The 25,881-nt window shown below is 49.1% G+C and overlaps 1 protein-coding gene across 1 annotated transcript in view; it reads left to right on the top strand.

Moving 5' to 3' along the window:
* The first annotated feature begins 18,133 nt into the window (after window positions 1-18,133).
* The window catches only part of WNT7A (Wnt family member 7A), a 73,086-nt gene continuing 65,338 nt past the window's right edge, over window positions 18,134-25,881 (top strand). Inside the window, exons 1-2 of the mRNA XM_077115088.1 lie at window positions 18,134-18,446; window positions 23,467-23,693. Of these exons, the coding sequence (XP_076971203.1) occupies window positions 18,376-18,446; window positions 23,467-23,693 (298 nt within the window). The 5' untranslated portion in view covers window positions 18,134-18,375. The remainder of the gene's footprint in view (window positions 18,447-23,466; window positions 23,694-25,881) is intronic.

The raw sequence follows: 25,881 nt of genomic DNA, 5'->3' as shown, positions 1-25,881 counted from the left end.
TCAAGCTGCAGACGTTGACTTGGATATTTTCAAACAAAAACAGTTTATTGGAAGGTGTGCTGGTTTGAAACTGTTGCATACCCCTGAAAAGCCATGTTCTTTAACCCTGATTCACTATTGCTGGGTGGGACCTTTAGATTAAGTTGTTTCCGTGGAGATGTGTGTCCACTTATTCAAGGTGGGGTTGCTTACTAGAGTCCATTAGGAGGGAACCATTTTGGCTAGAAGCTTGAGAGCCCATACAGCAGAGACCCTTGGAGATGCAGAAGGAAAAAGCCCCTGGAGAAGCATTATGAAATGAGGAGAGAAAGCTAGCAGAGATCACCATGTGCCTTCCCAGCTGAGAGAGGTGTCCAGAAGCCAAAAACCCTAGCAGACACCAGCCACGTGCCTTCTCATCAGACAGAGGTGTTCCAGTTGGCATCAGCCTTTCTTTTTGCAACCCGGGTCTCTGGCATGGCAGGCGAGAACTCTGCCTGCTGAGCCACCGTGGCCTCTGCCTTTCTTGAATAAAGAAAGTGAACTTCTTGTTGGTGCCTGAATTTGGACATTTTCATGGCTTTAGAACTGTAAACTTGCAACTTAATAAATTCCCTTTTAAAAAGCCATTCCGTTTCTGGTATACTGCATTCTGGCAACTTTAGCAAAGTAATACTAATGGCTACTGGGGAGATCATGGGATAAGGGAAAGTGGGGTCTGGTTTCTATCCCCCAAACCGCTGAACTCCTGGACATTGCTTTATAATGAACATGCTGTAGCCCAGTCTGTTGTCCAGCTGTCCCTGCCCATATTCTAAGTCCCAAGAGAGAGGGTTTGATTGGCTGGGTGTAGCTGTCAGGAAAGTCTTCACATTGAACTAGGTCTTGAAGGATGAGTAAAATTCTGCCAGTGGGAGAAGAGAATGGCATTCCAGGTGGAAGGAATAGCAGGTAAAAAAAAAAAAGCCTGGAGGTATGAAAGGGCTTAGTGGGGTCTGAATGGCAGAAGTTTATCCTTCTGTGAGGAGGAGAGGGAGGAGGACTGGAAACCAGGCAGAAGACAACCCTGGAGAGCTGGTGAGCTCTGAGGACCAGCTCCCTAGTGTACACAGAATAAAGTTGAGACCCTTCAGCCCTGGTGAGTATGTGGCTTGTATGAGGAAAGGATGAATGAAAGAAGTAGCCTGGCTTATAACAGCTGTTAATAAATGCTAACTGGAGCTAACATTTCTTACTCTTCCCTAGTTCCTTTGTGTATTAATTTTCTAATACTACATAACAAGTCACCACAAACAGGAGCTTAAAACAACACACAGTTTATTATTTCATGGTTTCTGTGGGTCAGGAGTCCAGGCAGTGGTTAACTGAGTCTCTGCTCAGGGTCTTGCCAGGCTTCACTTACCTGCGATTTCATCTGTGGCTCCAGGTCCTCTTCCAAGCTCACTGCAGAAGTTACTTTCATGCCGTTGTAGAACTGAAGTTCCCGTTTCCTTGCTGGCTGTTGGTTGGGGACACCCTCAGCATCTGTACGCTGAATGCAGGGCCTTGTCACAGGGCCCCTCCATGGGCCATTTACAATGCAGTGGTTTGCTCTTTTCAAGACCAGCAGGAGATTCTTGCTCTAGTCTGCGATGACAGAGTCCCATTTAATGTAACTTAAATCACGGGAGTGGCCATACCATCACACTTGACAAATAAGGTAACTTAATCAAGAGAGGAGCTGTCCTATTGTATCTCAGACCCCACTGTCATGGAGGGGATTATACAGCGTGTATACCATGGGGGAGAATCTTGGGAAGTTTCTTAGAATTCTTTGTGCCACACTATGCTGGGTGCTTCCTACATTCAGTGCTCACAAGAACCCTACAAAAATAGAGACTATTAATTTGGGGAGGGTGGAGATTATATTCTCTTTACAAAAATGCTAAATGCTTATAAATAATTCAAGCAATACAGCAAAATACTGTTAAATGGGATGTAATCATTACAAGTCCTAGTACCATCAAATATCAAAAATTACTATTAGGCAGCATCATTTCAGCTATCTCTTTGAGCATATTATGTGGGAGAAAGGGAGGGAGCGAGGAAGGAAGGAAGGAAAGCAAGGAAGAAAGGAGAAAGAATTTTATTAAAATGGGATCAAGTTCTATATGTACTTTAAAAAATAGAATATGTGGAACTTATTTATACCTCATTTAAACAAAAGAAAAAGAAAGTTAAGTGAAACAGAAGCAATTGCTATTTCACATCTTTTTTTCTTCACATTTGTTTCTTCCTACAAAAGATCCCCCAAGATTATAAAGCATACTAAGAGGTTGAAGGTCATCTTCTTTTCTTAAAGTACATGCCCTAATCTTAGCACCTATTTCTCCCTATTATGAAAGGCAAGAAAATTAAGTTCCATATTCCCCACCCCAAAATTCGGCTGCTGGGCTACTGTCTTTATAATGCCGAGGTCTAAGATATTACATTTATTCTGCCATTTCACTTCTCTTGAATGCTTAGTCTTAGTTCTGTGTTTATTTGGAAGCATTGCTCCAATTATCCTGGCCTTTCCCTATCTGAGTTCCTTGTCTAGATGTAGCTCTTGGTCAGCCTAGGCCCACTATGCAGGTGGGAATACTGAGGCTTGCTCAAAGAGGTCAAATCTCTTGCCCAGGGTTACATGGCAAATGAATGTGCAGGAGTCAAGATTCTGACCAATATTTGCCTGACTCCAGAGATAGTACTCAGGAGAGCCATGGGGTCAATGAGCCTTTGAATTTAGAGGTTGGTATCTGGAGAAAGAGTAGCTACTACTCTCTCTTCCTGACTCTTCTTGGGAGGCCAAAGACCCCAGATCAGGCTTGGGACTAACTCTTTTTCAAGTGATCAGATTAGGAGATGGGCAGGCTTCCTGTGGTACTCTCAGTCTGTCCGCAAATGTCTGACTTGGGAATCATTGACAGGCTGCTTATCCCCTTGGCCTAGATTTGTCCAGAGTCTGAAGACTGGGGAGAGAAAGCAGGGAAATAGGGAAGCCCAATGCATCTGTTAAGAATCACGTCCTACTGCTAGAAACAAAAATCCACAAGCTAGGGGCTTACAAAAATGACAGGTAGATTTTCCTTTCACTTGGCGAGGGGAAATGAAGGAAGTCCAGAGTTGGGCAGTCTGGGGCTGCTATAGCAGCTCAACAATGCCAGCAGGTCTCAAGATCCTCCTTGGATTCCATTCTGCCATCCTGTGCAAGATGGCTGCCAGGGGAAGCATAAGATGAAAAAGGGGGAACACAAAAGACTTAAAAACTCACCTCTGTCTCTTTGGCCAGTACATAGTCATGGCCACCCTTAGCTGCAAAGGAAGCTGGGAAATGTAGTTTTTTAGGTGGGCACTTTGCCTTCTGCTTTGGCATTGGGGTTCTGCTAGTAAGGCAGAAGGGGAAAGGGGTATTGGGTAGGATGAAGCTGTCTTGGGCACATCCAGCAATCCAGGCTTGCTGTTTTCTCTATGATTGCACAGTGTTCTAAAGATACAAAGATTTATCTCATGATGACTAATATACCTTCATTGCTTTGTAGACTACAAAAATTATAATATCTACACTTATTAATTTACAGATACGTGTTTGGAGTGCCAGTGATTGGCCAGGTGCAGGGCTTGCTAGCTACTGTGCGTACACTGGTGAAGGGAATAGACAAGAGCCTATCCTCATGTGGCTTATTTAGGAAGAATTCACCTAATAACTATTACTTTGTTTAGTTCTCATAAATGTCCTGATAAGTAGGTACTATTAGCCTCATCTCACACCTAAGTAAATGGAGACTCTGAGAGGGTACTAATCTTTTTGAGGCTCCACAATTGGTATAACACAGCCAAAATCCAAATCCGTGTTGGTTCTACTCCAAACCTTCAGCTCTTAACTATTCCATACCAGTGGTTCCCAACCCTGGTGTTTCAGTCTGATAAAGCTGCTGGAATGTAATATACCAGAAATGGGTTGGCTTTTACAATGGGGATTTATTAGTTTACAAATTTTAGTTCTAAGGCCATGTATATGTCCCAATAATGGCATCAACAGGACAATACCTTTCCTGAAAAAGACCACTGGCATCTGGGGTTCCTCTGTCAGATAGCAAGGCACAAGGCTGGCATCTCCTGGTCCTGTGCTCCCTGGTTTCATTTCTTTGAGTTCCTGGTTCCAGCAGCTTCCTCTCTGAGCTTCTGTGATCCTCTCTTAGCATCTCTGGGGTGTCTCTCTCAGCTTTCTTGGCTTTTTCTGCCTTTTATCTTCTCATAAAGGACTCCAGTAAAGGATGAAGAAGCACCTTGAATTGAGTGGGTCACATCTCAATTGAAATAACCTAATCAAAAGGTCCCACCCCAGGAATGGATTAAAAGAACGTGGCCTTTTCTGGGAGTATGTGACAGCTCCAAACTACCACACCTGGCTCCACATTAGACTCAGCCAGAGAGCTTTCATAAAATCCAGTGTCTGGACCCTACCCTCAGAGATGTGATTTAATTGGTTGAAAGTAGAGCAAGCAGGCATCAATATTCATGTACTATCTTATTTAATCCTCACTCCAAGTGGAGATGGAGGCACCTGTCTCCCAGAAATTGGGGAAACCGAGACCCAGAGACATGAACTCACTTGTCCATTCACACGGCTAGCCCACCGTTTCCAGACAGCCATCCTTGGCTCCAGGAAAAGGCAGCTCTGTATAGTCAAGGGACAGACTGGCCAGCCCCTCTGCCCCACCCAGCCCCAGAAGCCTCCCCAGGAAAGTGTGTGCACGAGGAGCAGGGCATCAGGTGGCAACCGCGTGATAAACGGGCCCAGCCGTGCCAGGATGTGTGGCGGAAGCCGGTGGCAGGGCCGGGGTGGGGGCCGGACACGGGGATGCACTTTTTCCCCAGCACAACAAGCTACAGGCGTCCTCCCCAGCTGAGCTCTGCCTGATACGTCAGGCCGAGAATGGGTCCCTAGCCAGGGACCGAAGGGCTGGCCGGCGGGCAGGGGCCCAGAGCCAGTCCATAGAGGAAGTCACATGGGCAGGGTCGCAGGCCTGACCCAGGAATGGAGCAGGGAGGGAGGTATTTCAGGCCCGAGAGGAAGGGCCCAGCCCATCAGATGAATCACCCGGAATGGAGATTATCCTGAGGAAGACCTTGGGGGTGGAACTGTGATAAACACCCTCCTCCCAAGGTGACCAGGAGCCTGTGGCCAGCTGGCCAGCCATCAGCGAGGCAAAGTGTGGCTGGGAGCACTTCGATGTATCTAAGAACGCCCACTTCCCTGGGCGGTGTCCAGAAGTGTCTTCTCAGAAACTCTGCAATGGGAGGATGAGCGCCTCCACTTTAAAGCTGAGAAAAGCAAAGCCTCAGGGATAAGGCGTTTGCTCACAGCCGCATGGCGAGTGAGGGGCCGAGATGGGATGTGAAATGGGGTCTCCTTTTTGACAGTTGCCAGCTTGCCTCCCTGAAGCAGGGAGCTCCTGCCCTCACCCTGCAGGTGAACTTTGGGTGCACATGAAGTTTCACAAACAAAACAACCGGGATCTAGACTCCCAGTGGCAAATCAACCCCACGTCTTACATTTGCTTCTAAATGTAAGTGTCCAAACTCCTCATTGTTCAAATGGGAAAAATGGAGTCCAGTAAAAGCACAGGGGAAAGGGCTTACCTGCCCCGCACCCCTCTCCAAGATTCCAGAGTAAGTCAGGTAGAAGCTGATCTGATCTGATTCCTGCTTCCCAGCCCACAGGTGTATGCCTGGCACTATTTGGTAGGGTCAAAAGTATTACTGCAGAGCATCTTTGGTTCTCTAAGTGTGATCCTGGCCCATCAGCATCACCTGGGAACTTGTTAGAAACCCAAGTTCTTGGACCCCTCCCAAGATGTCCAAGATGTGTCAGAATTTAGGGGGAGGGGATGTAATCTTTGGATTAACAAAGATTAGAAGGTTCTGATAGCCTCTGAAGTCTGAGAACTACTGCTTTCATTTGCTGCCACCAAATCCCAAAGTACACACACACACACACACACACACACACACACACACACACTCTCTCTCTCTCTCTCTCTCTCTCTCATTCTGTAGTTATTTTGTGTACAATGGCTTGTGGTGATCTTAAGTCCAGTAGAAAATCCCATTCACCTGATATAGCCCATCCATGGGCTCACAAACCATCAGGGCACAGGGGTTCTTCAAAATCAATAGGGTTTCTCAAACTTGTGGGACATGCAAACCTCTTTAAAAGAGAAAGGTTCTTGTGTTAGTTTATGCACAGTGTTAGTTTAACTCATTTTTATGAGAACCTTGCTCAAATGAACTATCACAAAAGTAAATACAGGTTCTTAGACAATTTAAAAGCCAGCAAGTTCCAGACTAAATACAAGCAGCAACTGCTGACAACACCACAAAACCTGTGAATTTGAAATGAAGGGCATTGAGAATATGGCGGTGAATGCTGACTTGCTGGAGCCAAATGCAGTTTGCAGCCTGCCCTTTCAGTTTGGCACAAGGTACTCCCACGTGTCAGGGGATGACTCAGTACTACCACTTTCCTCTACTCTAACAACTCCTAACCTTACCTTCACACAGCGCAGGTGCTTTGATGCATTATTTACACATTATCGTCAGCCTCTGCTTTCTTCTCATTAGCTCCAAATTATGAAAGAGGTTTGAGTTGGCAACCTCACAACCATAAACACAAACCCAACTGTGGAATCAATTAGAGGTTGTCTCTCGGTTATAAATGTGTCATCCTGGTACTACAAAATATGTCGATGTCGGGTTAATATTCAAGTGAAGACAAGGCACTTTAAAAATTCTCACTCTGGGGGCCTAGACCATGCCTCTCTGGAGAGCTAAGGGTTTACAGACTCCATTTGGAGAGGATGCAGATTTAGACCTGGGATGCCTGGCCCCATTTCTGAGCCAGGGGCATCAAGGCCCAGGAAAGAGCAGGGACCAATTCTTAACCTCTTTTCATCCTTCTAAGCTCCAGCAGCTGATTGCTTACCTATATGAGGAAGAATTGTGGCTTAGCCACAGCTGTCCCCCCGTGCAAGGGGCTCCCTGAAATGAAGTGAGCTGCCCTCCCTGAGGGATATTTGAGCAAGGGTCAAGCAAGGCTACTCAGGGGGGATGGCACAGAGGAGGTGCGGTTGCTGGGTGGGGATTGGGCCACAGCAGGGATCCCCCAAGGCCTGTACTCCCGTGGAGACAAACCTGGCCTGCACCTGAGACCCTGGTTATAAGCAGGGAAGCGTTCGATGCCCACCTCCTTCAGGAGTCTGGCTTGGGTGGTCTGGAGGAGTCCAGACATCTGTATTATAACATGTATCAGGTGAGTCTGATGCATGTAGAAAGTTTGCGAAACACTGGTCGGGGTGACCTTTTAAAATTCCTTCTGACCCTAAAGTGCTGGGTTCTAACCCACATCATTATCCCCATTAGTAATCAAAATCATAAAATACCTATCACATGTTAGGTGTACAATATAAGCCAGACATGCTGCTAAATGCTTTACAAGTATGACCACATGGAGCCTTTACCCATGAGGAAGACACTTTCCCCCATTTTACAGATGTGGAAACTGAGGCTCAGGGAGGTTAAAATTTCCTTAAGAACACACAGTAAGTGGCTGAGCGGAGACTCAAGGCTGAGTCTGTTGCCCTAAAGCCCTCAGCAGTGCAATCTTGGGTGCTTTGACTTGAGAGCTGCCCCTAGCTTTCCTCCCTTCCTGCTCCATGATCTCTGGCCCCAGACAGGCTTTTTGGGGTTCACTGCCCAGCCAGAGGACTGAGATGCTGCCTCTCCAGCCCCGATGCCCATGTTTCAGCTCCCCCCACTCAGGATGCTTCAGCCCTGGCCATCCTGGCCCCATCTGTGTTAATCACCGAACACCAGCCTGGCGTGACACTGACCTTGTGCATAATAGCAGGCGGGCTGGGAGGGCACCCCACAGGGATGAACGCGGGTGTGGAGCCCACCATTATCGGCAGGCTTGGGGAGGTGTGGGGGAAGATGAAAAGGGAATAGTGATAGTTTACAATAATCATTCCCCGTGTGACGAACACTCAGCTAGATGCTGAGCAAGAGACTTAACTTCTCAACATCCCACCTTCCTCTTCTGGAAAACGGCGTTGTTAGGAGGCATGAATGAGATTCATTCATTTACGCATTTACCCAATGGTTATCCATTGAGGGCTGGCTATATGTCAGCTCTCGTTCTAGGAAGTGGAGCAGTGAAAAGTGTTAAATACCCTCAACTGCCAGAGCTGACAGTGCAGCAGGGAAGAGAGACAAAAATAAGTCAACAAATAATTATATAGTGTAAGATGGGGTGGGGGTGCAGGTGTGACAATAAGTGCTAGGAAGATACATAAAACCAGGGGAGGAGGTACGCTAGGAAGTGGCATAAGGAGGCAGGAGGCTCAGGGACCACCTCCCTGGGGGCAGTGGCTTGGAAGGGGATATTCTGCTTTGGTGACATGGGGGACAATCTACAGGGCTAGCTAGGGGAAGAGTGTTGCAGGCAGTGGAGAAATAACGCAGGTTCATCAGGGAGCCTGGTACATAGTAGGTGCTCCATAAATCATGTGTTTTATTACAGTACAGAGGGAGGGGGCATTCCTTCTTTTACATCACTGTGCCTGCTCTGGGAATGTGGTCTGCATGTCCCACCAGCTTGTACCACCTGCCCACATGCTGGCAGAGTGGACCCGGACACTGGCGATGCCCAAGGCAAGAGGAGGAGGTGGCCGTACAACCTGCCACCAGCCACACGCACAGTGGGAAGCTTCCCATATGGAGACCATGGGGTCTTTCAGGAAGGGATTTGGATGATGGGACTGCCACATAGGATTGTATGACTCCCCTGCTCAGACCCCTTGGGTGGCTTCCTGAATGAATGAAGTCCACATCCCTTCATCATCAACTCCCCAACAACTTCTGCAACCTTTTCCCCAACTCTGCGTGACTCTCCCAGTCCCCACAAGCTGCTTACCAGGGTCCTCTGGAGGTGCCCAGGTCAGATGAAGGAGGCAGATAACCCAGATAGCTAAAGGAGATGTAGTATGACAGCTTCTGTGACAAGACCTGTGCTGGGGGCTGTGGGAGGTGAAGAATGGGGCTGGAGGAGCTGGACAGTGATGGCTTCTGGGGGATCGGAACTGAATCTTAAAGGGTGTTTCTTACTATTGTGTCCTCAGTGCACATGTCTCCACTTCAGAAGGGTCTTCTCTGCCCCCTCTAGCTGAGATCCCCACCATGTCACCCTCTATCACCTCTCTTGCTTCAACTTCCTTCTGAGCACTAATCCCCCTACAAAAGTCTTTATTTCCTTCACCCATTCGTTCAACGAAACCTACGTGCCCAGTGCAGGGCTGGGTCCTGGAGATGTGAAGGTGAATGTGATAGCCCTGTTGGTCCCTGACCTGCTGGAGTTCCCAATCCAGTGAGGGAGACAGACAATAAAGGCAGTGATCTCTGACAGTGCCCAGTGCTATGAAGGGAACAGAACAGGGTGAAGTGATGGAAGGTGCCAGAGGCAAAGCTCCTTTAACTTGTGCAGTCAGGGAGGGCCTCGCTGAGGAGGTGACATGCTAGAGACTTTCTCAAAGCCACACCAAGTAATGACAAAGCTGAGATGAGACTCTCATTCTCTTAGGCTTCCATGCAAGTCCTTCTGCCCCTGTATTCCTTCAAGTTGAAAAAGCTCACTCCCTTCCAACAAGCCACTCCAGGTAGCAGGATCTCTGAGAACCTGGGTTACTGGGATGTCCCCTCCTCCCAGCTCCAAAGGCGTTGGCAGTAAAAGGTTTTTCTATGGCTTGTGTTGCTGAAGTTTTCCTATAAGCACAAATAAGGAAAACAAAAGGAGCAAAGAAAAGGGAGAAGGTTATACAATCCCATCCCTCCAAACAATCTCATTGGAGGAGACTGCAGTAAACACAAATGTCCTTCCCTGATCCGTGGTGGCACCAACTGGTGGTGTGGCCTTCCACGTAACCTAATTTTACAAGTGCATACTTGGCACTCACTACATTCCAGGCCTTGTTCTAAGCACTTTATATAAAGAATCTCAAACCTCACAATAACCATAGAAAGGAGAAATTACTACTATCCCCAGTTTACACATGAGGGAGCTGAGGCACAGAGAAATTTAAGTAACCTTTCCAGGGTCAAAGATAAGAAATGGTGGAGCCAGAATTTGAACCCCCAGAGCTCTCGTACAGCAGTGTTTGGTGTATAGTGGGGCTCAATGCGTGTCAATTATTCCCGTGACTCCCAGGATCTCCAAAGCCACTCATCCTGTCTCCAGCAGGGGGCGCCAAAGCACCTGGCTGACTGTGCACCTGCCCCAGGTGTGTTTGCTTTGGCTGAAAGTGGCACAGCACCTGCTGAAGAGAGAGGCCCTTCTCTTCCCTTGATTCAGGCAGAGGGAGCCAAATTGTGAGAAAGATTCTGGGTGAATATGACTCTGCCAAAGAACTCTTCGCGATGGGTCCCATCGCTAAACATGTATTCACACCTGGTTTCCTGTTTTGGGAATGAATCAAACACAGTTATCCCCTTAGGGGAGCTCATAGTTGAGTGAAGGATTAAAAGACTTAAAATTTTTTGCCCCGTTTTATAAATGAGGAGCTAGCCTGGATTTGAACCCAGGTTTATTTGACACCAAAGTCTATAGTCTTTCCACCAAGCCAAGGTCCTCAGTTATTGCCAGCCCTATACTGAGTTCTGGGGATTTAAAGATGAAAGAGCCAGAGTCCTAAGTGCAAGGACCTTACGTTCTAACAAAGGAGAGGGCACCATGGGCTCAGGCATCATTTAGGTGGGAAGGGCTCTGCCAAGATCAGCTCAGGGGCTATGGGAACACAAAGGTAGAAATGCATTAAAAGTGTTATCTTCAAAGGAGATCACGTTTATTCTGTTTGCTTCTGTCTCCCTGTATTTCGCACAGGATCTGGTACACTTTTATCCTTAATGAATGTCTGATGAATTAATGAAAGGAGACCAAGTGCCTAGGATAGAAGCAAAGATGATCAGGGAGGCTTTTCAAATCAGTTGATATTTGGGTGGGCTTTGAAGAATGAGTAGGAGTTTTTGCCAGGTGGAAAAGTGGGATAAAGGCATTGAGATCATATGGAAAAACAGAAGACATGATGTGGTGGAGTGGTGGTCTCTCAACTTAAAAAAAAAAGCTGCAACCTACAATACACATATATATTGATCCAATAAACACACCCACACACAACTGAAGCTTTTCTATGAATACCTTCTGTCATATTTTAGTCTATTTCCTTTTTTTGTGAATGCTAGTGGGAACCCACTAATTTGTTATCATATGGGCCCGGGGGAGCAGGAAAAAGTAGAGACTGGAAAGGTCACCTGGAGCTAAACTGTGAAGATCTTTGGATGTTGAGGTGATGAATTTGGATACTTTTCAGTCCCTGCCTTCCTTGCCTTCTGTGTGAAGTCTGACGCTGCGAAGTCCTCTGTCTTTCTTCCACTTTTTGATTAGCTTCCTACCTCTCCTGCTGTCCACTTTGGTTCACGTTACTTGCTGCTTTCTCCCAGCTGGTTCTTTAAATCATGTTGAGTTCTTGGGGCTCTGCCTTGGACCTTCCCATTTGTCATTCTTCCCTTCTATGTCATGATTTGCATGACAAGTTTGTATCTCTATTTGTGGGGTCCCCAATCACTCTCTATAGTCCAAACGTCTCTTTCCTGAGTGCTGGAAGCCCACATCCAGCTGCCTCCTGAATGGGACCTACAGACGCATCAAACTCAGCATATCCCAAACTGAATCTGCTCCATCAGACTTGCTGTCCCCCACATCCCACCTCTCTGTGATCCTCTCCAGCCAGGTTCATCCCCTTCTCTCCTTGTCATCTGCCACCACCTCTCTTCAGCCTGGGCGTTTTCTCTGTGTGCCTGTTGAGAGCTCCAGCTCCCTACTATCAATTTCTCTTGACAGCCACCATGAGCCTTCTGAAATAGAAATATGATCATGTGACACCCCTGCTTCCCTTTATGATAAAGCCCAAACTAATTAATATGCCTTAAATGTGTCTTCAGACTCCCTGTTGGGCCTCTTCCCTGCTACTTGCTTCCCCACCCCCATTTCCTCTAACACTCGAACATTCTAGGATGATTTTGGACCATTCATGGGCCCTGCCCTCCCTTTCCTCAAAAACTCTACCTGGTTAATGCCAACTTATTCCTTCAGGCTCCTACTTCAGAAATACCTCCTCCGGGAAGCCCTCCCTGATTCACCCAGGTTGAATTAGGAGTCCCTTCTCTGTGATCCCACAGCCTCTGTGCACCCTCCCCCCTGCCCACCATGGTACCTAACACCTTCTTTTCTATTGCAGTGGCCCACGTCTTTCTTCTCCATTAGATGGCAGGCATAATTGAGGGGTTAAGAGCCGATGCTAAAGCCGTCCTTTCTCAGTTCAAATCCCAGCTCTACCACGTGCACGCACCTCATAGTATAGGTCCTCACAGAGGATCAAAGGAGTTAATATGCTAATTGTAACTACGCCTGGCACATAATAAGTGCTACCTATGTGTTTAATGATTAAATCAAACACATGGGCAGAGACTGGACTTATTTGATCCACTACTATATCCCCAGTACCTGTCCAACATTTGGTCACAAGGATTTGCGACATGGATGAATCTTTGGTCTAAGATGGTGGTAATGAGCACAGAAAAGGCGCATGTTTGAGAGATGCTTAGGAAGTAGGCAGCTCAGGGCTTGGTGCTCGTTGCATCTGTGGCTGAGCGAGGAAGAGGAGGAGGTACACAGCGGGAAGAACTTGTTCAAATCACACCTTGGGATTTTCCCTCCCCGACCCTTGGTTCTTGCTGTCTTCCCCAAGTGGAGGCACCCCATCCACCCACATACTCCAGCTAGCAGAGGAGCTACCATTCCTTCCTCTGTCTCCTTCTGGGACCCCTCCTCTCCTCTGGAGCCCCCCTCAGCAAACCCCATAGTGCTGCTTCTGCATTATGCCCTGTATCTTCCAGTCCTCTCTGCACCCCACCTCCACCAGTTGCTCCAGTTACAACGGCGGCGTAACAAGCAACCCTCACACTTACTGACGTAAAACCACCATTTCATTATGCTCACAAGTCATGGGACAGCTCAGCCATCTGGACAGGCCATGCTGGAGATAACGATACAAGCCACTGTTCATGCAGGATGCCTCGGCTGGAAAGAGTCCATGGCTGGGATGCCTGAGCCTGGGGTGACCCAGAGACTCCTCCAGTCATCTGCCCGGAGCCTGGGCTGGGATGATTCTAATGCTGACCTCCACAAGAGCACTTCCACACATGCCTGGGCTTATCTTTCAGCCCAGCAGCCCCAGCATTTCTCCCGTGGTGGCCCAGAGCTCCAGCGCGAGGGTTCCAGCAAACAAGACAGAAGCCACAGTACTTTTTTATGTAGTCCATAGTCCTAGACATTTTGCAGCTTCACTGCTGCCAGACTCAAAGGTCGAAGCAGACCCAGACCCACTCAGATTCAAGCCGACAGGACACGTGGAACTCACTTCTCGGTGGGAGAAGGGTTAGAGTGTTGTGGCCAGATTTTAAAACTGTCACCCTAATTCAAACTACCAGCATCTTGGGCCTGGAACCCCACGGTTGCCTTCTCTCTGGTTTTTCTGGCTCCACTTTGTACCCTCAGCCAAGTCTACACACGACAGCCCAAGGGAGGTTTTTTTCTTTCTTGAGATTCAAACAGGTTTTTTTTTTTTTTTGAGAAATTGTGGGTTTACAGAACAATCACGCATAAAATACAGGATTCCCATATACCACCCTATTATTAACACCTTGCATTTGTGTGGTCCAATTGTTACAATTGGTGAAAGCATGTTTTTATAATCGTACTATTAACGATAGTGCATGGTTTAATGTAGGGTTCACTGTTTTGTGCAATGCAAAAGATAAATGCATCTTTTTGTTCCAAACAATTGCCCACCAAAAGTAAAGACTGAAATTTTTGTCTCGAAGTAAAAGTGCTTTTGAATCATACACACACGTGAACAGGCACACACTTACATGTAGCCTCAACTTATGACAATGTAGATAAAGTAAGATTTATTAAATGTATCAAGTGTGACTACAAAGTAATGACAGTAATTGCAAATGCCACATACAAATGCATCCAGCCGATGAGAGGAAAGCAAGTAAACCCCCTGGTCAGCAATTTGAAATACCATTTGAATCAAATAGCCACAAAGATACTAAACCAGCAAAATAACCCATCTGCTTCCCACTGAGATAAAACATTTTTAATTTTCAATAAGACGTTCTTTTTTCCAATTCAGGAATAGCAGCAAACCAAGAAATACATGCACTCACACATACACAAACACAGGCATGTTTTAGAAAGAAACTTTCCATGATGATTAATTTAAATATCGGAAAAGGTACAAGTTAGCACAACCTCCATGTTTCTAAAGAATAAAAAATAAGTGATAGTATTTTTCAAATTCCTTCAGCACCATAGAGGCTCTGTTTTCTAAATCTAAACCTTCAACTTTATTGATGCAGAATTTACATAAGATAAAATTTGTTCAATGAGTTTGACAGATAAATACCCCCGTAGAAACTCCACTCCGATCAAGATACAGAATATTCGTATGATATCAAAACGTTCCCTCATGCCTGTTTGCATTCAATCCCACTCCCCTCGTCCCATACAATCACAAGTCTGCTTTCTGTCACGATAGATTAGTTTGATTCATATAGAAATTCACACAGGTGGAATAATTTATTATGGATGTACTCTTGTGCGTCCATTTTCTTTCGCTCTACATTTTGTGTGTGTGTGTGTGTGTGTGTGTGTGTGTGATTGATCTACACGATTGTGTTTGTTAATAGCTGGTTTACTGCTGAAGAGTATTTCACTGTATCAATATACTATAAATTATTTATCCATTCACCTGTTGATGGACATTTTGTGATTATGTTTTTGCTTAATATGGATAAAGCTGTTATAAACATTTTGAACATGTTATTGTGTGGGTATATACTTTCATTTCTTTTGCATAAATACGTACTCTATGGAATACACCTGTTACTCCACACAAACTGCCAAACTGTTTTCCAAAACGATCCAACTTTCTTAGACTCCCATTATCAGTGTTTGTGATTTGTGTTATATCTTATTTTTTGTCTTTTCAAAAATTTTTTGGGGCGGGCCGCGGTGGCTCAGCGGGCAAAGTGCTTGCCTGCTATGCCGGAGGACCTCGGTTCGATTCCCGGCCCCAGCCCATGTAACAAAAAACGGAAAAACAAAATACAATAAAACAAGAAAATGTTTAAAGATGTTTCCCTTTCTTCCTTCCTTCCTTCCTTCTCTCTGTCTTTCCTTTAAAAAAAAAAAAAAAAATTTTTTTGCCTGTCTAAAAATTGGGTTCTTTGCCTTTTAAATATTGAGTTGTATTCTGGACATAAGTCCTTGCCAGATATATGCATTGCAGATATTTTCTCCTACTCCTGGGGTTGACTCTTCATTTTCTTGCAATGTGTTCTGGAAAAGAAAAGATTTTTAAATTTTTAATTGATATATATATTATATATTCACATACCATGTAATCATCCAAAGTGTACAATGGTTCACAATATCAGCATATAGCTTTGCACTTATTATCACAATTGACTTTTTATTCTTTTTTGTGAAAAGTAATATATATATCAAAAAGCAATACATTTCAAAGCACATTCCAACAATTAGTTGTGAAACAGATTTCACAGTTTGGTAGGGGTTACAATTCCACAATTTTAGGTTTTACTTCCAGCTGCTTTAAGATACTGGAGACTAAAAGAAATATCCATATAATGATTCAGCAGTCGTACTCATTCGTTAAACCCAACTTTCTCTGTATAACTCCACCATGACCTTTGATCTTTCTCCCACTCTTTAAGGGTATTTGGGCTGTGTCCATTCTAACTTTTCATGTTGGAAGGGGCTATCGATAAAATAGGATGGGGGGATGGAACAACTTGACGTTCTGGAGAGGCTGGCCCCTCTGCATTTCAGGACTCATCTGGTCCAGGGACCCATCTGGAGGTTGCAGGGTTCTGGAAAGTTACCCTAGGGCATGGAACCTTTGTAGAATCTTATATAACGCCCTAGGTGTTCTTTAGGATTGGAAGAAATGGTTTGGGTTGGGGTTTGGCAAGTTATGAGAGGTAGCAATGTCTAACTGAAGCTTTGCATAACAGTGACCTCCACAGTAGCCTCTTGACTCTATTTGAACTCTTTCAGCCACTGATACCTTATTTGCTACACTTCTTTCCCCCCTTTTGGTCAGGATGGTATTGTTGATCACATGTTACCAGGACCAGGCTCATTCCTGGGTGTAATCTCCCACAAAGGGGGCTTTTGAACATACAAGTCAGATGTGCCATCCCTTCTTCCAGTCCCTCCAATGTTCTCCTGTGAACTTACAGCAAATTCTAAGCTCCTGGACCTGCCTACCCGTGATTTCCCCTTCACCCTCACTGGCCTTCTTTCTATTTCTAGAGCACAATTTCCTCCAGGCAAAGCTGGGCTGGGAAACTTGGGGGGTGGGGTGGGGCGGCTTATGCCCACCTTGGAGCTCTGGCTGCTGCTGATCTCCCTTCCTGGAATGTTGCGCCCCTAGATCCACTGTCCTTCAGGTCGCAGCTTGACTGCCACGTCCTCCTAAAGGCCCTGCTGATCTAAAACAAAATCTCCAACAGGCAGTATTTTCTCTCCCTTCACCTGGGGTTATTATCGTCACATCTCCAGGTGGTATCTGAAATTATTTTTATGTTTACTTATGCACTGTTTCCCTCCCCTGCTCCAAGGGAAGAAGGAGCCTCACCTTTTTGTTCCTTGTTTTTCCATGGTATCTATCAACTGTGCTGGCTATAGAAATTTCTGGAACGCGGGAATGGTGTCTTTGAGGGAAGTGGTGCGTGGATGAGAGGCATTTAGAAGGACAATTCAATCCCGAAAGGTGGCCCCCCCACCTGGGGGAAGGGGCAGGGGAGTGGGCTAGAGCAGGGCAGGCTTTGTTTTCATCTGCCTCTGCCACTCACTCGCTGGTGACTTTGGATAAACATTTCCACCTCTTTTTCTCTGGCTGTAACTTCAGTGAGCCCCTTAGCTCACTGGTTTGCTGTGTATACGATAGGGAAGGATGGACGCGTGGATGAGCGAGGATATTCAGAGAATCCAGTTCCCGGGAGCCAGAACCACCCGCCACAATTCCTGGGAGCTGCACCACCCGCCCCGACCGCCAGGTGTCGACGCGAGCGCGCTGAGCCGCCAGGAGCGCCTTGCGCCCTCGGGCGACTCGGGTGCCCCGTGTCTCGGCTCCACGCGAGGCAGCCAGGCCTCAGCTCGACTCCTACTGTACGCTGGTAGCAAGGCCCCAGAGTTGGCTGCGCAACCCGGCATGCACCTGCCTCCCACTCCCTCAACGAGACAAGAGTGGGGATGGGGTTTGGGGTGGGGGGTGGGGGCGTCTGAGGAGCCGGTGACCCGGGCTTCGCCCGTAGCGCCAAAGAAGCCAGCACCCGGGTGTGCCCAGGGCGCCCCCTAGTCTCTTACGCGTGAAGTTGGGCTCAGACGCCCGAGGCAGGGTCATGTAGAAAACAGGGAAGGTTGAGTCGGGGTGGGGGTGGGGGGCGGGAGTGAGGTGAGCCCCACCATCCCCCCCACATCCCTACCCCACACTCCCTCCGGGCCGGGAAGGGGAGGAGGGGGGTGCCGCGCCACGCTAGGGAGTGCATTCTCTGCCAAGCCCAAATCTCCCCCACCCGAGGGCAACTCCCGGCAGCCCGAGAGACCTGCAGTCCACGCATTAGAGGCGAGTGATGGGCCAGCGGGCTCTCACGCACTCTCACGACCTCTGCGCCCCAACTCTCACCCGCGCCCCGGAACAGGGAGAGGGCGGCCGCGAGAGCGCGCGGGGCAAGCACGAGAGCGCGCCTGGGGCAGGCGGCCCTGTCCCCCCCGCCCCCCGGGGCGCGGGGCGGGCGCTCTGGGGAGGCGGGCGACAGCGTGGGGGAGGGGAAGGACGGGGAAAAGGAGGGAGGGAGGGAAGGGCGGGCGGGGGCGGGTGGCAGCAGCGCCCCCGCACTCCCCGCGCCTCGCACACTTGTACTGGCCGCTCGTTTCGCTCGCAGCCCTGCGTCGCCCCGCGCCGCTGTCGCTCCTCCCTCCCTCCTCCAGCTCCGTGGCTCCCGCGCTCCCGGCGAGGCTCAGACAGTGAGCGCGCGGACCGGCGCACAGACAGACGGCCCCGGGGACGCCTCGGTCCGCGCCTCCTGGGCGGGCTATGTTGATTGCCCCGCCGGGGCCGGCCCGCGGGATCTGCACAGCCCGGCCCGCAGCTCCGGCGGCCAACGGAGACTATGAACCAGAAAGCGCGACGCTGCCTGGGCCACCTTTTTCTCAGCCTGGGCATGGTCTACCTCCGGATCGGGTAAGGGCGGTTCGCGCCCCCTCCGCGCGTGTCCGGACAAAGTTGGAGCGGCCCGGGGAGGGAGTGGGTGTGTGTGAATTACCTACCAGTCGCTGCCGGGCCACCAGCTTCCCCAACCTTTCCGAAAGCCCGGGTGGGCTCGGTGCAAGAGCTGAGGGCGCACAAAGGCTCCCCGCAGGCGGGCCCCCCAGGGGCGCGCACAACCCGGGAGATACTGGGGGACCCACCGTCCCAAGGACGTTTGAGCCTGGAAACCCCAGAATCAGATACAGCAGGTACCGAGGACTCTCCAGCCTGGCAGATTCTGGAAAGGGCCAGCCGCTGCAAAGGGTCGGTTTCTCCTAGGGACCCTCCAGACCCGGCAGATCCAGCAGGGAAACCGAGCCACCACCACAGCCGCTCCCAGGGATCTCAGTCCCTAGAGCCCAAGAGAAACTCCGCACGAGGAGGCGCGGACACAGCCGCTCCTATAGACAGGGCAGTCCCCAGGTGGCAAGTGGGGCAGGTCTGTGCAAACAGGGAACAGGTAGGTTCCCAGAGGGAGGGACGTTCACTAGCAGAGATTCAGAGAGCCCTGATACCACCCAATTTCCAGGGTCCTTCAGACACCCAGAGCCCTTTCCAAGCCGACACCCCAAAGGGTAGCGCCTCCCACCCCCAACGAACGCATACAAAAGGTAGGACAAAAGGTGACTCGAGAGAACCAGGGAAACAAGGTCGCTGAGCCAGCCCTAGAGAGAAGCGGGACACCCCGCCCCCTAGAACTGGGCACCCAAGGCCGCTCCCGTGAAGCACCCCTCCCCGCTTCACCCCAGCATTTGTACCGAGGTGGGGCCGCGGGGAGGCGCTCTGCTGGGAGGGGGTAGCTCCAGACGCCTCTCCGAACTGCGTTTGCACCGCCAGTCGCCCTTTGTATTATGGAGATAAAGTGTGTGAAGTACTGAGGGCTACGGTGAGATTTAGGAGTTCCTAGAATTTCTGGAGCTTAAAAAAAATAAAACACCTTGGCAGGTTTCAGGCAACCTGCTTCCTCCCTGTCGCCCCCACTTACGGAGGGGGCGGACCGTAGGAGCTACGCGGGAGTATGGAATGGCATGGGGGGGGCGCACACAGGTCCTTTGTGTTTTTTCATACCCCTCCCCCGACACTCGGAACTGGGATTCCGCAAGTTGACCCGCGGCGGCGAGAAGCAGGTGCGCGCAAAGCTGCTGAGGCTGCCGCCAGCCCCGACCGCGGTCGGAGAAATGACCGCGGGCGGAGAGGCGACTGCGGGCCTCCTGCCCTGCCTGTCTCCCGGTATGTGTTTTAAGTGTTATTGATTCTTCCGCGTCTGGGTAGCTTTTCTTTCTTTCTTTTTTTTTTTTCTCCTCCTCCCGCTTTAATCTTCATCTTGGCCCGCGCCCCGCCGCCCCGCGCGCATCCAGCATCCAGGAAGCCGGTCGGGCCGATTGGCGCTGGCCGCGTGCGGCTTTATCTCCCTTTTAATTAGAAACGGGGCGGAGGGGACCCGGGAGGGGGGAGAGAGAAAGGGAAAACAGCAGAAAATAACCTCCCCTGGCCGCCCCGCCCGCCGGCCGAACCTCCAGCCGGCGCCGAGGCCTCATTGGCCCGTGGGGACCCAGCTGCCCGGGAGGGAGGGGAACCCACGGAGGGCGCCGGCCTTCCGGCTCAGTGGCCTCCCGCCCTCAGGGGCAGGGTGGAGGCCCGGGAGGGAGAGGACCGCTGCAGGGTGACTTTAGGCCAGGCCCTGCTGCTTCCTGGGCCTCGGATTATCCATCCGTAAAATGGGCATGAGGGGGGTTGTACCCAGATGTGACCTGTTCACCGTGCATTCGTGACCCGCCGTTTATGGTATTCTTATTTTATTTGAATTGTTCGGATGACTCTGGCACTAACTCCTCCTAACAATCTAATCCAATAATAATAATTACAGCTACAACAGATGTATTCCTTTGTGGGCTGGGTGCCTGGCACCTTCTAAGCACTTTCCATGTTTTCACTCATTTAGTTTTCACAGCAACCCTTTGAGGTGGGGACTAATTAGCAGTGTCCTCATTTTAGCAATGGGAAAATTGGAATACAGAGAGTGGGTGCAACTTACCCAAAGTTGACCTCTGCGGCAACCCAGGTCTTAGCTTTTGCCCTCCTACCCAACTTGGCTGGTAGCCTGTCATTTCTGAGGATGTCTAGTCCCAAATATCATCACACTCTCTGCTGCGGGTGTGTAGAAATCCCCCCCCCCCCATCTGCTACGTAGTCAGAAGTTCCTTCTGCCACCAGTTCCTTCTGACTTGTGGCAAAAACAGCTCCTCTGAGATTTAGTTGTTTTCTGCTGCCTCTTCTGTGAGCATTTCAAACATTCTGCCACTGAGTTGGACCCTGTCTTAGAGCTGAGATGAATTCGGTAGAGCCAGGCTCCTGCTTCAGATCCATCACCTGCTAGCCTCAGGTTTCCTGTATGTGAGCTGAATATGATGTCTCCTACCCGGCAGGCCTGTTTGGGAAGGGTGCTTGTGGAATGCTGCCAAAGTTCACTGATGCACTGTGTGCATTTTGGGGAGCATCTGCTGTATAACAGGCACTCACCCCTGAGAGACATTTTTGAAGCTCCACTGTCCATTCATTCAGGAACCATTTAAATGAATTCGCAGACAGCCTCCCTGCCTTGAAAGGGCTCACATTCTACCGAGGAAGACAGACAATAAATGAATGAACCCCTAAATTAAAAACAAATACCGGGCAGGCCACGGTAGCTCAGCAGTTCCCCTGCTGTGCCAGAGACCTGGGTTCGTTTCCCGGTGCCTGCCCATGTGAAAAAACAACAACAAATAAGCACATCCAGGGGAAGAGTTCAGCAAGACCATTGGATCAAAACTGTCAAGTACATAAAATAGGACGTTGTGATGGAAAGTTTTGGGATGGGGTGAGGTTTGAGAGGTTCCCTGAGCTGGCATGGCCAGGGAGGTGACCCTTTAGGTCACATGAATGATGACAAGAAGCCAAGTTTGTAAAGATCTGGAGGTGAGAGGGCTTCCAGGGAGTGGGGAAAGGCTCCCCGGACAAAGGGCCTGAGGCAGGAAGCAGGCTGGTGCATTGCAGGAGCAGGCGGGACAGAGGGCAGGAGTGGACAGGGATGCTCTAGGAGAGGAGCAGGGCTGGCGTCTCACTTTAAGAAATGCCAATTCCAGGATGTCGTCCCAGAGCTGAGCCCCAGGATGTAAATAAAACAGCAAGTACTGAGCCCTGGACTGGCAGAAAGCACAGCTTCGATAAATGGAAGCTCTTTCTATTACCACTAAAGTGAGATGTTAGGGGTCAGGTTGTCTCTTTAAATGTGCTCCTGAAGGCATCTAAAAGATGATACAAAAAGGATGCTCCAGATGAGTGGGTCATCCTGCCTGCATTATTGGGGTTACTGTTGGAGCCTGTTTGGGGTTACCTTGATAGTAGTAAATGACTCCTGCCTTAGTTTCCTGAGGCTGCTGTAACAAAGTCCCACAAACTGGGTGGCTTAAAACAACGGAAATTTATTGTCTCGCAGTTCAGGAGGCCCAGAAGTTCAAAATCAAGGTGTCACCACGGTCGTGCCCCCTCTGAAGTCTTATAGAGATGAATCTGTTCCTCTTGGCTTCTGGTGGTGACCTGCCTGCCATCCGTGGTTTTCTCTCCCTCAGTTGCCACTTGGTATTCTCCTGTCTGCGTGTGTCCAGATTTCTTCTCCTTTATAAGGTCACCCATCATATTGGATTAGGGCCCCACCTATTCCAGTAGTATCCCACTTTACCTTGTCTAATTCCCATCTGTAATGACCCCACCTACCCAGACCTGGTTTTGTTCCAGCCTCCCTGGGTTCTTTCTGTTCCAAGGAGAGCCCAAGCTTGGTCATCTCTCAGGACTTTGCTTTCACTATTCCCCTCTACCCGGAATACTCCTCCCCAGGTCTCCCTCTGGCTGATTGCTTCTGGCAGTGCTAATCTCACTCCCATGTCACCTCCTCAGGGAAGCCCTCTCGGATCACCGGAGCTCAGGTGGCCCCTTCCCCACGCATCCCTCCATGCTGTGAACATAGCATCTTCATTTGCTTTCTTCATAGCACATATCACTGCCTGAAATAGTTCGTTTTTTTCATTTGTGTTGGGTTGTTTCCCTTCATAGAGAATTAGGTTCTTGAGGGCGGGGACTCGCCTTTCAGGTGCACAAGCCTGCCCATGATAGGTGTCCAATTGATAGATAACTGTTCAGTGATATAAGGTGGTGAAGAGAGGAACTCCTGTCATCACAGACTTCTCCATCCTCTAGGCCAGTCATTCCAAAATCTGCTTTGAGTGGTAGATGAGGCTCCATGGATTGCAGGAAGAAAGTACTAGAAATCTAGACACAATTACTTTTCAAAGGTTTTTTATTTTTTTCGCAATAGGATATATCACATGCAAGAGTATATATATATATTATATATATATATAATATATATATAACACGTATGAACAGTTTCTTTAAAAACTGAATACCTGTGCACCCAGCTTCAGGAATACAGCTTTGACAGTAGCTCAGTGCCCTTCCCTGATCTTATCCACCTCTCGCCTCTTCAGAGGCAACTGCTGTGTGAAACTTTGTAGCTCCCATTCCCTTGATTTCCCTGACAGTTTTACCACATATAAATGATTCCTAAACAATACAGGGTTTCATTTTGCATCTCAATCGAATCTTACACAAAGACGACTTGCTTTTGTTTTCACTGAACATTATGTTTGGGACATACCCCATCTTTCTATTTTGTACCTCAAAAGGAAATCAAGCTTCACTAATACTGAATATACACATCGACACCAGCACCTGTGTGGAAATTATAAGTGACTGTAACATGGGCTGGGGAGGCAGGGTCATGGTTTTAAAAGTTGGAATAGCCCAGCTGGGGGCCCAGAGGGTCCCTGGCAGTGGGGGTGGCTGGAGCCAGGCACCTAGGTTGTTACCCCGTCTTGCTGGCCTCTAACACTTCATCTTTCTGTGTCCCCTGCTCCAGTGGCTTCTCCTCGGTGGTGGCTCTGGGCGCGAGCATCATCTGTAACAAGATCCCAGGTCTGGCTCCCAGACAGCGGGCAATCTGCCAGAGCCGGCCGGACGCCATCATTGTCATAGGAGAAGGCTCGCAAATGGGCCTCGACGAATGTCAGTTTCAGTTCCGCAATGGCCGCTGGAACTGCTCAGCGCTGGGGGAGCGGACTGTCTTCGGGAAGGAGCTCAAAGTGGGTATGTGCTTGCCCAAATACCCCAAGTAGGGTCTTACAGGCTACGGGGAGACCAGAATACCCTCCAGAGACTTCCGGGACCCCCTCCCCTGCCACCTGCTAGAATGCCTCTCGACCTGGGATCTTGCAGCTCCCTGACTTGAATTTGGGTCAGGGCTCTCATTCGAATCAACACCATATCAGGAAAGCTTCATTCAAACCAGCAGCTAGCGGCCCAAATGCTGACTGGTTGATACAGTGCTGTTTTTTGTTTTGTTTTGTTTTGTTTTTTTAATCAAAGTCCAAAATTTAAAGTTAGCTATTTCAGCTCAAATAGGGATTTTTGGCTTCTTTGGAAAATATCAAAGATCTCACAATACTTAACCCTGTGCCTGTACAGTTGTAATGGGCTGGAGTTGAACATGCGTCTTCCTTTGGGTAGAGTCTGTACTATTCAATGCTGCTACAGTCCCCACCATTCCCTGTTGGCCTTTATGCCCAGCTACATAATTCGTGTATGTGACCTGCCTAGCCCCTGTGGGCTTTTAACTTTGCAACGCCTGTTTCATAGGAATAACATGTGCATGAACAAAGACCCATATGCACACACATGCAGAATCTTGGGCCACAAATTTGGCTTCAGAAGCAATCGTGAGAAAAGCCTGAGTGGAAAAGCCAGTGTAGAGAGTGATGTTGATCAGCATGGAGTTCCCTGGTCAGTGCAGGAAGGCCATGCAGCATGGCCTCTCACTTGTGTGCCTCTGGGCCAAGGGGCCCAGAATGCTGCAGGCTCACTTCTGAGTCGCAAAGTTCCCCGGAAGTTAGGCCAGTCTTGGGTCTCTTTGGGCTAGAGTGATTTGCCCTGCCTGCTCAACTGATCAAAGGGTATCCCTGACTTCTCCCACTTCCTCCACCCCAACATTGGCAAATCCAGTGGGCGCTATCTTGAAAAGGTCCATCTTGAATCCAGCCAGCGAATTCTCTGTGTTTTTTGCTGCCTCCCCTCTGATCATGGCATTATCACCTCTGTTCTCAGAGGCCACCCAATCTTCCTCTCTTATCCCCTGGCCTTCTGCAGACCCTCCTGCACCAAGCTGGCAGGATAATCCTTTTTAAATGGAAATCAGATCATGTCATTACCCAGCTTAGAACCCTCTTGGGGCTTCCCAGCATATCAGAATAAAATCCAAACTGTTCATCTGGCCACTGCTGACCTCTGCTCTCACCGCTCATTACCTTCCCCCTCCTAGGGATCATTCAGCCTCGTCCTGTTTCTCAAACACACCACACCAAACTTGGTCTTGCCATGGAGCCTCAGTACCACATATTCTTTCTGCCATAAATGTTTTCCACAGCCCTGTACCCCCTGTTCTTTGACTGGATTCCTCCCTCCCAGGATTCTGGTCTCAGAGAGGCCTCCCCGCAGTTATCCCAGCTGAGGTATTCTCTCTCCCCAAAGCTCCATCCCATCAGCCAAGCACTTAGCACCCTCTGAATCATTCTTAACCCATTTGGGGATGCCACCTGCATGAGGGCAGGGACTTAACTGTCACATCTGCCACAGAACATTTTCTTCCCCTTTCTCCCTGGAAGGAAGAACAGAGTTATCTCCAAATCCCAGGGCAGGTCTTGCTCCATAATCCACCACTGCCTTCTCACTCATGCCTGAGGGAATTGCAAAACAGGATCCCTGGTCCCACAGGCCCTTTCCAGGATGCTATTTGAGAAGAATTTTATCTCCCACTGCCTGCCCTTCCTCCTCCTCTTTCCAGCCTCAGGACTCACTTTTCTGCTGGAAACTGAGTCACAAGAGGGCATAGGACCACCCACAGTGAGGCGACGCCACTGAAATCCAGTCTTGTGAGCTTCCCCTTGCCCCTCACCTGGGATTTTCCTGTATCCACTGCTCAGATCCACGCTCCTGGGACCCAGGTTTGGCTCTGGCATCTTTTAAACTGTGGCTGTGCTGACATAAGGGCTGTTACAGTGGAGGAAACTGAGGCTCAGAAAGGATTTGTCCAAAGTTAGCAAAAGTGAGTGGGATCATTCCAGCCCAACTTGAACAGCCAGTCCATCGGGTGGCATATTAATGGCGCTTGTGGGTTAGGGCAGGGGCGCTGTGGTAGAGGGCAGTTCTGTGATGAAGAAGCCTAAGTTCCCCACCACCGCCCTCCAGCTGTGGAAGTGAGAGAGCCAATGCAGGCTGAGGA

The sequence above is a fragment of the Tamandua tetradactyla genome, chromosome 9, assembly GCF_023851605.1.
Source record: "Tamandua tetradactyla isolate mTamTet1 chromosome 9, mTamTet1.pri, whole genome shotgun sequence".
NCBI lineage: Eukaryota > Metazoa > Chordata > Mammalia > Pilosa > Myrmecophagidae > Tamandua > Tamandua tetradactyla.
This window is presented reverse-complemented; position numbering and strand designations above follow the sequence as displayed.